The sequence below is a fragment of the Oncorhynchus clarkii genome, chromosome 2, assembly GCF_045791955.1.
Source record: "Oncorhynchus clarkii lewisi isolate Uvic-CL-2024 chromosome 2, UVic_Ocla_1.0, whole genome shotgun sequence".
Classification (NCBI taxonomy): domain Eukaryota; kingdom Metazoa; phylum Chordata; class Actinopteri; order Salmoniformes; family Salmonidae; genus Oncorhynchus; species Oncorhynchus clarkii.
This window is the reverse complement of record NC_092148.1, coordinates 5,812,903-5,827,459: the sequence shown is the minus strand read 5'-3', so window position 1 is coordinate 5,827,459 and position 14,557 is coordinate 5,812,903. Positions and strand designations below refer to the sequence as shown.

Sequence of the window (14,557 nt, the reverse complement as noted above, 5' to 3'; positions counted from 1 at the left end):
ACACAGAGAGGCTGTAGGTGGAGCAGAGAGCTGGACCCAGTGTGAACACAGAGAGGCTGTAGGTGGAGCAGAGAGCTGGACACAGTGTGAACACAGAGAGGCTGTAGGTGGAGCAGAGAGCTGGACACAGTGTGAACACAGAGAGGCTGTAGGTGGAGCAGAGAGCTGGACACAGTGTGAACACAGAGAGGCTGTAGGTGGAGCAGAGAGCTGTGTGAACACAGAGAGGCTGTAGGTGGAGCAGAGAGCTGGACCCAGTGTGAACACAGAGAGGCTGTAGGTGGAGCAGAGAGCTGGACACAGTGTGAACACAGAGAGGCTGTAGGTGGAGCAGAGAGCTGGACACAGTGAGAACACAGAGAGGCTGTAGGTGGAGCAGAGAGCTGGACACAGTGTGAACACAGAGAGGCTGTAGGTGGAGCAGAGAGCTGGACACAGTGTGAACACAGAGAGGCTGTAGGTGGAGCAGAGAGCTGGACACAGTGTGAACACAGAGAGGCTGTAGGTGGAGCAGAGAGCTGGACACAGTGTGAACACAGAGAGGCTGTAGGTGGAGCAGAGAGCTGGACACAGTGTGAACACAGAGAGGCTGTAGGTGGAGCAGAGAGCTGGACACACAGAGAGGCTGTAGGTGGAGCAGAGAGCACACAGTGGGAACACAGAGAGGCTGTAGGTGGAGCAGAGAGCTGGACACAGTGTGAACACAGAGAGGCTGTAGGTGGAGCAGAGAGCTGGACACAGTGTGAACACAGAACACAGAGAGGCTGTAGGTGGAGCAGAGAGCTGGACACAGTGTGAACACAGAGAGGCTGTAGGTGGAGCAGAGAGCTGGACACAGTGTGAACACAGAGAGGCTGTAGGTGGAGCAGAGAGCTGGACACAGTGTGAACACAGAGAGGCTGTAGGTGGAGCAGAGAGCTGGACACAGTGTGAACACAGAGAGGCTGTAGGTGGAGCAGAGAGCTGGACACAGTGAGAACACAGAGAGGCTGTAGGTGGAGCAGAGAGCTGGACACAGTGTGAACACAGAGAGGCTGTAGGTGGAGCAGAGAGCTGGACACAGTGTGAACACAGAGAGGCTGTAGGTGGAGCAGAGAGCTGGACACAGTGTGAACACAGAGAGGCTGTAGGTAGAGCAGAGAGCTGGAGCAGAGAGGCTGGACACAGTGTGAACACAGAGAGGCTGTAGGTGGAGCAGAGAGCTGGACACAGTGTGAACACAGAGAGGCTGTAGGTGGAGCAGAGAGCTGGACACAGTGGGAACACAGAGAGGCTGTAGGTGGAGCAGAGAGCTGGACACAGTGGGAACACAGAGAGGCTGTAGGTGGAGCAGAGAGCTGGACACAGTGTGAACACAGAGAGGCTGTAGGTAGAGCAGAGAGCTGGACACAGTGGGAACACAGAGAGGCTGTAGGTGGAGCAGAGAGCTGGACACAGTGTGAACACAGAGAGGCTGTAGGTAGAGCAGAGAGCTGGACACAGCGTGAACACAGAGAGGCTGTAGGTGGAGCAGAGAGCTGGACACAGTGTGAACACAGAGAGGCTGTAGGTGGAGCAGAGAGCTGGACACAGTGTGAACACAGAGAGGCTGTAGGTGGAGCAGAGAGCTGGACACAGTGTGAACACAGAGAGGCTGTAGGTGGAGCAGAGAGCTGGACACAGTGTGAACACAGAGAGGCTGTAGGTGGAGCAGAGAGCTGGACACAGTGTGAACACAGAGAGGCTGTAGGTGGAGCAGAGAGCTGGACACAGTGTGAACACAGAGAGGCTGTAGGTGGAGCAGAGAGCTGGACACAGTGTGAACACAGAGAGGCTGTAGGTGGAGCAGAGAGCTGGACACAGTGTGAACACAGAGAGGCTGTAGGTGGAGCAGAGAGCTGGACACAGTGTGAACACAGAGAGGCTGTAGGTGGAGCAGAGAGCTGGACACAGTGTGAACACAGAGAGGCTGTAGGTGGAGCAGAGAGCTGGACCCAGTGTGAACACAGAGAGGCTGTAGGTGGAGCAGAGAGCTGGACACAGTGGGAACACAGAGAGGCTGTAGGTGGAGCAGAGAGCTGGACACAGTGTGAACACAGAGAGGCTGTAGGTGGAGCAGAGAGCTGGACACAGTGTGAACACAGAGAGGCTGTAGGTGGAGCAGAGAGCTGGACACAGTGTGAACACAGAGAGGCTGTAGGTGGAGCAGAGAGCTGGACACAGTGTGAACACAGAGAGGCTGTAGGTGGAGCAGAGAGCTGGACACAGTGAGAACACAGAGAGGCTGTAGGTGGAGCAGAGAGCTGGACACAGTGAGAACACAGAGAGGCTGTAGGTGGAGCAGAGAGCTGGACACAGTGTGAACACAGAGAGGCTGTAGGTGGAGCAGAGAGCTGGACACAGTGTGAACACAGAGAGGCTTTAGGTGGAGCAGAGAGCTGGACACAGTGTGAACACAGAGAGGCTGTAGGTGGAGCAGAGAGCTGGACACAGTGTGAACACAGAGAGGCTGTAGGTGGAGCAGAGAGCTGGACACAGTGGGAACACAGAGAGGCTGTAGGTGGAGCAGAGAGCTGGACACAGTGGGAACACAGAGAGGCTGTAGGTGGAGCAGAGAGCTGGACACAGTGTGAACACAGAGAGGCTGTAGGTAGAGCAGAGAGCTGGACACAGTGGGAACACAGAGAGGCTGTAGGTGGAGCAGAGAGCTGGACACAGTGTGAACACAGAGAGGCTGTAGGTAGAGCAGAGAGCTGGACACAGCGTGAACACAGAGAGGCTGTAGGTGGAGCAGAGAGCTGGACACAGTGTGAACACAGAGAGGCTGTAGGTGGAGCAGAGAGCTGGACACAGTGTGAACACAGAGAGGCTGTAGGTGGAGCAGAGAGCTGGACACAGTGTGAACACAGAGAGGCTGTAGGTGGAGCAGAGAGCTGGACACAGTGTGAACACAGAGAGGCTGTAGGTGGAGCAGAGAGCTGGACACAGTGTGAACACAGAGAGGCTGTAGGTGGAGCAGAGAGCTGGACACAGTGTGAACACAGAGAGGCTGTAGGTAGAGCAGAGAGCTGGACACAGTGGGAACACAGAGAGGCTGTAGGTGGAGCAGAGAGCTGGACACAGTGTGAACACAGAGAGGCTGTAGGTGGAGCAGAGAGCTGGACACAGTGTGAACACAGAGAGGCTGTAGGTGGAGCAGAGAGCTGGACACAGTGTGAACACAGAGAGGCTGTAGGTGGAGCAGAGAGCTGGACACAGTGTGAACACAGAGAGGCTGTAGGTGGAGCAGAGAGCTGGACCCAGTGTGAACACAGAGAGGCTGTAGGTGGAGCAGAGAGCTGGACACAGTGGGAACACAGAGAGGCTGTAGGTGGAGCAGAGAGCTGGACACAGTGTGAACACAGAGAGGCTGTAGGTGGAGCAGAGAGCTGGACACAGTGTGAACACAGAGAGGCTGTAGGTGGAGCAGAGAGCTGGACACAGTGTGAACACAGAGAGGCTGTAGGTGGAGCAGAGAGCTGGACACAGTGTGAACACAGAGAGGCTGTAGGTGGAGCAGAGAGCTGGACACAGTGAGAACACAGAGAGGCTGTAGGTGGAGCAGAGAGCTGGACACAGTGAGAACACAGAGAGGCTGTAGGTGGAGCAGAGAGCTGGACACAGTGTGAACACAGAGAGGCTGTAGGTGGGGCAGAGAGCTGGACACAGTGTGAACACAGAGAGGCTTTAGGTGGAGCAGAGAGCTGGACACAGTGTGAACACAGAGAGGCTGTAGGTGGAGCAGAGAGCTGGACACAGTGTGAACACAGAGAGGCTGTAGGTGGAGCAGAGAGCTGGACACAGTGGGAACACAGAGAGGCTGTAGGTGGAGCAGAGAGCTGGACACAGTGGGAACACAGAGAGGCTGTAGGTGGAGCAGAGAGCTGGACACAGTGTGAACACAGAGAGGCTGTAGGTAGAGCAGAGAGCTGGACACAGTGGGAACACAGAGAGGCTGTAGGTGGAGCAGAGAGCTGGACACAGTGTGAACACAGAGAGGCTGTAGGTAGAGCAGAGAGCTGGACACAGTGGGAACACAGAGAGGCTGTAGGTGGAGCAGAGAGCTGGACACAGTGGGAACACAGAGAGGCTGTAGGTGGAGCAGAGAGCTGGACACAGTGTGAACACAGAGAGGCTGTAGGTAGAGCAGAGAGCTGGACACAGCGTGAACACAGAGAGGCTGTAGGTGGAGCAGAGAGCTGGACACAGTGTGAACACAGAGAGGCTGTAGGTGGAGCAGAGAGCTGGACACAGTGTGAACACAGAGAGGCTGTAGGTGGAGCAGAGAGCTGGACACAGTGTGAACACAGAGAGGCTGTAGGTGGAGCAGAGAGCTGGACGGCGTTGGAGCCAACCGTAACAGGCGGTGGGAGGAGTTTAGAGAAACACGTTACAAAAGATGTCAGAGGGTGGAATTCACTTTTCACTTTACATTTTTTTAATTTATGAGCACATTTTTGTATGGTCTGCATCTTTGAAGTAGACTACTGACACTTGAAGGTAGCTTTAATGATTATACAATCTTGGTTTGGTCATTCATAATTTAAAATGTTTAATACATTTATTAAATGTATTAATACATTAATTTATGAATAAATTAAATTCTATCCAATTACATTGGATTTGAATCAGTTTTAGCAGTGGTGTAAAGTACTTTAGTAAAAATACTTTAAAATGCTACTTTAGTAAGTTCGTTGTTTTGAAGTATCTGTAATTGACTTTACTATTGTCACGTTCGTTGAATGGAGGAGACCAAGGCGCAGCGTGATATGAATACACGTTACTTTTAATAAAGACGGACACTAAACAAACTATACAAAATAACAAAACGACCGTGAAGCTATAATCTAAATGTACAGTCAACTAGACATAGACATTAACCCACAAATTACACAAACAATATGGCTGCCTAAATATGGTTCCCAATCAGAGACAACGATAAACACCTGCCTCTAATTGAGAACCAATCTAGACAACCATAGAGATACATAACACCTAGACTAGTAAACACCCATAGACATGCAAAACCCCTAGACAGGACCAAAACACATACATCACCCATGTCACACCCTGACCTAACCAAAATAATAAAGAAAACAAAGAATACTAAGGTCAGGGCGTGACAACTATTTATAATTTTGGCAACTTTTACTACACTACATTCATAAACAAAATAATGTACTTTTTACTCCATACATTTCCCTGATACACAAAAGTACTCGTTACATTTTGACAGGAAAATGGTCCAATTCACACACTTATCAAGAGAATATCCTTGGTCATCCCTACTGCCTCTGATCTGGAGGACTCACTAAACACACATGCTTTGTTTGTAAATTATGTGTTGGAGTGTTGGTGTTGGAGTGTTGAAGTGTTGAAGTGTTGAAGTGTTGAAGTGTTGGAGTGTTGGAGTGTGCCCCTGTCTATCTGGCAATACAATAAAAAAACAAGACATTTTTCTGTCTGTTTTGCTTAATATAATGAATTTGAAATTATTTATACTTTTACTTTTACTTTTGATACTTAAGTATATTTAAAACCAAATATTTTTATATTATATTATATACTTTTACACAAGTAATATTTTACTGGGTGACTTTCACTTTTACTTGAGTCATTTTCTATGAAGTTATCTTTACTTTTACTACAGTATTACTATTGAGTACTTTTTTCCACCACTGAGTTTTAGCCAGTTCTATTGGATGCTGTTGTAAATTATGTGTTTCCTGTTTTACAGAGCCTCTCCTGGATGACTTCCTGCTGACATACCTGGTGTTCATGTCAACCAGTGATCTGTGTCAGGCTCTCCTGGGACAATATCCTTTTACTTCAGGCTGTGGTGGTCACCTGTAGAATATAGTACACCACCCTAAACTCTAAACTACCTTACCTCCAGACTACAGTAAACCACCCTTACCTCTAGACTACAGAACCTTACCTCTAAATTACAGTACACCACCCTTACCTCTAAACTACAGTACACAACCCTTACCTCTAGACTACAGTACCTTACCTCTAGACTACAGTACCTTACCTCCAGACTACAGTACCTTACCTCCAGACTACAGTACCTTACCTCTAGACTACAGTACCTTACCTCTAGACTACAGTACCTTACCTCCAGACTACAGTACACAACCCTTACCTCTAGACTACATTACCTTACCTCCAGACTACAGTACCTTACCTCCAGACTACAGTACACATCCCTTACCTCTAAACTACAGTACACCACCCTTACCTCTAGACTACAGTACCTTACCTCTAGACTACATTACCTTACCTCCAGACTACAGTACCTTACCTTCAGACAACAGTACCTTACCTCCAGACTACAGTACCTTACCTCCAGACTACAGTACCTTACCTCCAGACTACAGTACCTTACCTCCAGACTACAGTACCTTACCTACAGACTACAGTACCTTACCTCCAGACTACAGTACCTTACCTCCAGTACCTTACCACCCTTACCTCTAGACTACAGTCCCTTACCTCCAGACTACAGTACCTTACCTTCAGACAACAGTACCTTACCTCCAGACTACAGTACCTTACCTCCAGACTACAGTACCTTACCTCCAGACTACAGTACCTTACCTCCAGACTACAGTACCTTACCTCCAGACTACAGTACCTTACCTCCAGTACCTTACCACCCTTACCTCTAGACTACAGTCCCTTACCTCCAGACTACAGTACCTTACCTCCAGACTACAGTACCTTACCTCCAGACTACAGTACCTTACCTCCAGTACCTTACCACCCTTACCTCTAGACTACAGTCCCTTACCTCTAGACTACAGTCCCTTACCTCTAGACTACAGTACCTTACCTCTAGACTACAGTACCTTACCTCTAAACTACAGTACCTTACCTCTAAACTACAGTAGCTTACCTCTAGACTACAGCATACCACCCCTACCTCTAGACTACAGTACCTTACCTCTAGACTACAGTACACCACCCACCTCTAAAGTTACTGACTGTACTACACACACACACACACACACACACACACACACACACACACACACACACACACACACACACACACACACACACACACACACACCTCACCCTTAAACCCACTACACACATACACCTCCAACTTGGAAAAATTAAAAATAGTGGTGTTGATCCTGTTGGCCAAGCTAATGTCAATACACACAAAGCCTACTGAGAGTCCTCTCTCCTGCTGTGCTGATGCCTTAACTCACGAAGCCCACCTATTGTTCTAAGAGACACCACCGGGGGAAAGAGGAAGGGAAGGAGGTTCTGGACAGGAAACGTCAGGTCCTGCACCTGGTGACACAGTGGACAACACTGTACAGGGACTTCCTACGAGAAGACGAGCATGTTAAACTCTTCATGAAGGTATGCTGGAGCGAGGGAGGAGAAGAAGAAGGGATATTATAGCCTGTTTCCAGATCTGTTGTGCTTTCTTTCAAACTCCTCTAGTCATTTATAAGGAGTTGGCAAGACAAATGTGGGGCCAGGCTAAGGATATGGGACAGTGAGATGACCCTAAAATAAGTGATATCATGATGATACGGGAGGGTGAAAACAGACATTAGATGTCTTTGTGTTTCAGACATTGTATCGTTTCCTCCTGGATGACCTGTATGAGTATCCAACTCTAGAGAAGGAGCAGAAGGACCTGCAGAAACTCCTGCGGCTGCATCGCAGACAGTGAGTGGCCATAGAAATTGAATAATAGAATAATATGATGAATTAGTTACACTACATGACCAAAAGTATGTGGACACCTGCTCGTCGAACATCTCATTACAGAATCATGGGCATTAAAATGGAGTTTCCCCCCCCCCTTTTGCTGCTATAAAAGCCTCCAGGCTTTCCACTAGATGTCGGAACATAGCTGCGAGGACTTGCTTCCATTCAGCCACACAATCATTAGTGAGGTCGGGCACTGATGCTGAGCGATTAGGCCTGGCTCACAGTCGGCGTTCCAATTCTTCTGAAAGGTGTTCGATGGGTTGAAGTCAGGGCTCTGTGCAGGCCAGTCAAGTTCTTCCACACCGATCTCGACAAACCATTTCTGTTTGGACCTTGCTTCGTGCATTGGGGCATTATCATGTTGAAACAGGAAAGGGCCTTCCCCAAATCGTTGCCACACAGTTGGAAGCACAGTATCGTCTAGAATGTCATTCTATAATGTAGCGTTAAGATTATCCTTCATTGGAACTAAGTGGCCTAGCCTGAACCATGCAAAACAGCCCCAGACCATTATTCGTCCTCCACCAAACTTTACAGTGGACACTATGCATTGGGGCAGGTAGCGTTCTCCTGGAATCCGCCAAATCCAGATTAGTCTGTCGGACTGCCAGATGGTAAAGCTTGATTCATCACTCCAGAGAACGTGTTTCCACTTCTCCAGAGTCCAATGGCGGCGAGCTTTTCAACACTCCAGCCGATGCTTGGCATTACACATGGTGATGTTAGGCTTGTGTGCAGCTGCTTGGCCATGATAACCCATTTTATGAATCTCCCGACGACCAGCTCTTGTGCTGCCATTGCTTCCAGAGGCAGTTCGGAACTCAGTGGTGAGTGTTGCATTCGAGGACAGACCATTTTTAAGAGCGACTGTCATGGCCATCTAAAGAAGTGGACCAAAGTGCAGCGTGGTGAGCGTACATTTTCCTTTTATTTAAAATGTCGCCAACAAACGAAGAAACAACCGTGAAGCTTACAGGGCTATAGTGCCACTAACAAAAGTCAACTTCCCACAATGACAGAAGGGAAAAAGGCTGCCTAAGTATGATTCCCAATCAGAGACAACAGATAGACAGCTGTCCCTGATTGAGAACCATACCGGCCAAAACATAAATACAAAAACATAGAAAACAGAACATAGAATGCCCACCGAAATCACACCCTGACCAAACCAAATAGAGACATAAAAAGGCTCTCTAAGGTCAGGGCGCGACAGCTACGCGTTCTGTGAGGTTGTGTGGTCTACCACTTCGCGGCTGAGCCGTTGTTGCTCCTAGATGTTTCCACTTCACAATAACAGCAAGTTATTGCAAGCAAGTCAACAGCAGTTGACCAGGGCAGCTCAAGCAGGGCACAAATTTTAACTAACTGACTTGTTAGAATGGTGGCATCCTATGACGGCCCCACGTTGAGCTCTTCAGTAAGGTCATTCTACTGCCAATGTTAGTCTATTGAAATGGCTGTGTGCTCAATTTTATACACTTGTCAGCAACAGGTGTGGCTGAAATAGCTGAATGCACTAATTTCAAGGGGTGTCCACATACTTTTGTATATATAGTGTATTTAAGTATAATGTATGTGTGGATTATTTTTCCTAATTGTGTTTTCCGAACATGTAGCTGGTAAACAGGAAATGTGACTTTGTGCATGTCAAATGGCACCCTTTTCCCTGTATAGTGCACTAATTCTGACCAAAGCCCTATAGGCCTATCACCCTACTCCCTATTGGCCTGTAAAGGGGTTGTGTTGTCGTACTGTTTGGGGAGTGTGTCGTTGTCGTCATGTTTGGGGCTGTGTCGTTGTCGTCATGTTTGGGGCTGTGTCGTTGCCGTCATGTTTGGGGCTGTGTCGTTGCCGTCATGTTTGGGGCTGTGTCGTTGCCGTCATGTTTGGGGCTGTGTCGTTGCCGTCATGTTTGGGGCTGTGTCGTTGTCGTCATGTTTGGGGCTGTGTCGTTGTCCCCATGTTTGGGGCTGTGTCGTTGTCCCCATGTTTGGGGCTGTGTCGTTGTCCCCGTTTGGGGCTGTGTCGTTGTCCCCGTTTGGGGCTGTGTCGTTGTCCCCGTTTGGGGCTGTGTCGTTGTCCCCGTTTGGGGCTGTGTCGTTGTCCCCGTTTGGGGCTGTGTCGTTGTCCCCGTTTGGGGCTGTGTCGTTGTCCCCGTTTGGGGCTGTGTCGTTGTCCCCGTTTGGGGCTGTGTCGTTGTCCCCGTTTGGGGCTGTGTCATTGTGGTATGTGTTGTTGGGGTCTAAGTTCCTCTCCCTCTGTCTCAGGGGTCTAAGACACGTAGGAATAATATCTGGGAAAGCACAAGCTGTGACAGAGAGGCCTGTTGTTCCATTTCTACTGTTGGTTCTCTTATTGCCAATAGCTTTGAGGATTCCTTGCTTGTTGACAAACGCACACATCCAAGAACACCCAGAATATAGAACATGGTGTCCATCGAGTGGAACACATCCCATGTCAACCCTCCTCCCTCCTCCCTTCCTTCTCCTCACCTACTCCCTCCCAACCAAATTCACATAGAAATGTGAGTTACAGATCTGTTATTATAATTGAAAGCAAGTCTAAGGGGTGGTAAATCATTTCTATGCTTCCCGTTCATGAGATTAGTTTTCACGTCTTCCTTTGGGTTTTGTACAGCAGCTTCAAACAGCTGAAAATACTATCTTTTTGGTCATTGAAATATATTCCACAGCGGTTTAGATGGTACAATGATTCTCTACATCGCTTGTTTTGTCACAAACTGAAATTAGGGAAACTATTTGAATGTTAGCAACCAGGAAATGGTGGACCGATTTCTACATATTGCACCTTTAATCAGGACCATGACTCATGTCACCTAACCTTGACTAATTGATGTAAAATCACTACCAGGTTACTAGTTGATTGATGTAAAATCACAGTACTACCAGGTTACTAGTTGATTGATGTAAAATCACTGTTACGAATCCCTTTTGGCCCGACAGTCTAGGGGGGGGGGATGGTTATGAGACGCGTAACATAACTCATGCAAATTATAGTTGTGACAAAGTAAGTGTCAACGAAATAACCACGACAACTGAAATAATACCTTCAAACTCAGGGTTTATTTATAAAACACACGGTAATGGGGGGAGCAGGAAAAAGGGGCTGAGCTGGTCCCAAGGAAAGAAACAATAAATATGCAAAAACACCCCTAAGCTAGACTAGCCTATTTCAACAACAGCTAACTAACTAACCAAAAATACAGTGGGTGGTCCGCCCAGTTCTAACTAGTGTTTTTAACAAAGTTTACCTACGGGTAGTGTATGCCCATGGGCGACTTGTCTTGGTTTCCCCACCAGCAACAAACAAACACCATAACAATACTCACAGGAGATGACAAAGTGCTATGGAGGTTCTCAAACAAAAGATAGGTTAATACACAAAGAGAGAGTGAGACACAGAGATCTACAAACATGGCATATACAAAGAGATTGAGCTCTAGAGCAAACAAATGATGGGGTTTTTAAACCATGGGGAAGGAACTGTGATAGGGTAGGAAACAGGAGGAGGTGTGTCTTCTGATTGATGATTGATTGTTGACGGATTGGGGAGTGATGATTTTCACCTGTGAGGGGAGAAGGAGAGAAAAGAAACACACACACACACAGGATACACACACAGGATAATGGTATCCGTAACAATCACAGTACTACCAGGTTACTAGTTGATTGATGTAAAATCACAGTAATACCAGGTTACTAGTTGATTGATGTAAAATCACAGTAATACCAGGTTACTAGTTGATTGATGTAAAATCACAGTACTACCAGGTTACTAGTTGATTGATGTAAAATCACAGTAATACCAGGTTACTAGTTGATTGATGTAAAATCACAGTAATACCAGGTTACTAGTTGATTGATGTAAAATCACAGTAATACCAGGTTACTAGTTGATTGATGTAAAATCACAGTAATACCAGGTTACTAGTTGATTGATGTAAAATCACAGTACTACCAGGTTACTAGTTGATTGATGTAAAATCACAGTAATACCAGGTTACTAGTTGATTGATGTAAAATCACAGTAATACCAGGTTACTAGTTGATTGATGTAAAATCACAGTACTACCAGGTTACTAGTTGATTGATGTAAAATCACAGTAATACCAGGTTACTAGTTGATTGATGTAAAATCACAGTAATACCAGGTTACTAGTTGATTGATGTAAAATCACAGTAATACCAGGTTACTAGTTGATTGATGTAAAATCACAGTAATACCAGGTTACTAGTTGATTGATGTAAAATCACAGTACTACCAGGTTACTAGTTGATTGATGTAAAATCACAGTAATACCAGGTTACTAGTTGATTGATGTAAAATCACAGTAATACCAGGTTACTAGTTGATTGATGTAAAATCACAGTACTACCAGGTTACTAGTTGATTGATGTAAAATCACAGTACTACCAGGTTACTAGTTGATTGATGTAAAATCACAGTAATACCAGGTTACTAGTTGATTGATGTAAAATCACAGTACTACCAGGTTACTAGTTGATTGATGTAAAATCACAGTACTACCAGGTTACTAGTTGATTAATGTAAAATCACAGTAATACCAGGTTACTAGTTGATTGATGTAAAATCACAGTAATACCAGGTTACTAGTTGATTGATGTAAAATCACAGTAATACCAGGTTACTAGTTGATTGATGTAAAATCACAGTACTACCAGGTTACTAGTTGATTGATGTAAAATCACAGTACTACCAGGTTACTAGTTGATTGATGTAAAATCACAGTACTACCAGGTTACTAGTTGATTGATGTAAAATCACAGTAATACCAGGTTACTAGTTGATTGAAACGGTTCAAAACGAGTGTGTGTATTTATTTATTTTTGTCGTTCTTGTCTCATGGTCTAATTGTTTGATTTTGTTTCTCTCTCCAGTACAGCGGAGGAGTATTCACCCCACAGAAAGGTAAGAGGCCAAACTATATGAGATGATTATTCACCCTACAGAAAGGTAAGAGGCCAAACTACATGAGATGACTATTCACCCTACAGAAAGGTAAGAGGCCAAACTGCATGAGATGACTATTCACCCTACATAAAGGTAAGAGGCCAAACTACATGAGATGAGTATTTACCCTACAGAAAGGTAAGAGGCCAGACTACATGAGATGAGTATTTACCCTACAGAAAGGTAAGAGGCCGAACTGCATGAGATGAGTATTTACCCTACAGAAAGGTAAGAGGCCGAACTGCATGAGATGAGTATTTACCCTACAGAAAGGTAAGAGGTCAAACTACATGAGATGAGTATTTACCCTACAGAAAGGTAAGAGGCCAAACTGCATGAGATGAGTATTCACCCTACAGAAAGGTAAGAGGACAAACTGCATGAGATGAGTATTCACCCTACAGAAAGGTAAGAGGCCAAACTACATGAGATGACTATTCACCCTACAGAAATGTAAGAGGCCAAACTACATGAGATGACTATTCACCCCACAGAAAGGTAAGAGGCCAAACTACATGAGATGAGTATTTACCCTACAGAAAGGTAAGAGGCCAAACTACATGAGATGAGTATTTACCCTACAGAAAGGTAAGAGGCCGAACTGCATGAGATGAGTATTTACCCTACAGAAAGGTAAGAGGCCGAACTGCATGAGATGAGTATTTACCCTACAGAAAGGTAAGAGGCCAAACTACATGAGATGAGTATTTACCCTACAGAAAGGTAAGAGGCCAAACTGCATGCAATTAGTATTCACCCTACAGAAAGGTGAGAGGCCAAACTGCATGAGATGAGTATTCACCCTACAGAAAGGTAAGAGGACAAACTGCATGAGATGAGTATTCACCCTACAGAAAGGTAAGAGGCCAAACTGCATGAGAGTTAATGGAGCTATTATATGACTCACAGGAGGCTGCTGAGAGGAGGACAGCGAATGGAATAGCATCAAACACATGGAAACCATGGAAACCATGTGTTGGATGTTTTTTATTTTTTACATTTTATTTTATTTCACCTTTATTTAACCAGGTAGGCAAGTTGAGAACAAGTTCTTATTTACAACTGCGACCTGGCCAAGATAAAGCAAACTGTACGACACAAACAACAACACAACGTTTCACATGGAATAAACAAGCGTACAGTCAATAACACAATAGAAAAAAGCAAGTCTATATACAGTGTGTGTAAATGGCGTGAGGAGGTAAGGCAATATATAGGCCATATTAGCGAAATAATTACAATTTAGCAGATTAACACTGTACTTGATATCATTCCACTTATTCCACTCCAGCCATTACCACGAGCCCATCCTCCCTAATTAAGGTGCCACCAACCTCCTATGGTAAGAGTGCGTCATCGTTGGACAGGGTTTCCCAGCTGGTGGCCCACAGGCCATTTTATTTGGCCCCCAAGTTTTGGAGTTAAAACTCCAGCAAATCAGCTGTTTTTTCATTTTGTAAACCTGTTAGAACGTGTTTCCATGCATAATAGAGACACATACATTTATGTGATTGAATACAAATGTAAACCAGGTTTGAAATGATGTTTTAGTAAAATATTATATCTGTTTGGGCTTCTTGTGGTCAATTTGCAGTCTACAAATGATTTGTAATTATGTTCTGGCCCCCTGATCATCCCGTCAAGAAAAATTGGGCCCGTGGCTGAATCTAGTTGAGGATCCCTGTTGTAGGGATGTGTTTACATTTGAATAGCCAGGTTTCCTTAAAGCCTATTTGCAACAGTTTGGGTCATTAAATACTATTGTCCTCTTGTTTCCTGTAGAAACCACAAGAGTCCAAAAGAGTTAGAA

The 14,557-nt window shown here is 45.8% G+C and overlaps 1 protein-coding gene across 1 annotated transcript in view; it reads left to right on the top strand.

The window, feature by feature from the left end:
* The window catches only part of LOC139419611 (rap guanine nucleotide exchange factor 5-like), a 54,146-nt gene that overhangs the window by 26,041 nt on the left and 13,548 nt on the right, over positions 1 to 14,557 (top strand). Inside the window, exons 2-5 of the mRNA XM_071169594.1 lie at positions 5,756 to 5,834; positions 7,248 to 7,395; positions 7,613 to 7,710; positions 12,675 to 12,705. Of these exons, the coding sequence (XP_071025695.1) occupies positions 5,756 to 5,834; positions 7,248 to 7,395; positions 7,613 to 7,710; positions 12,675 to 12,705 (356 nt within the window). The remainder of the gene's footprint in view (positions 1 to 5,755; positions 5,835 to 7,247; positions 7,396 to 7,612; positions 7,711 to 12,674; positions 12,706 to 14,557) is intronic.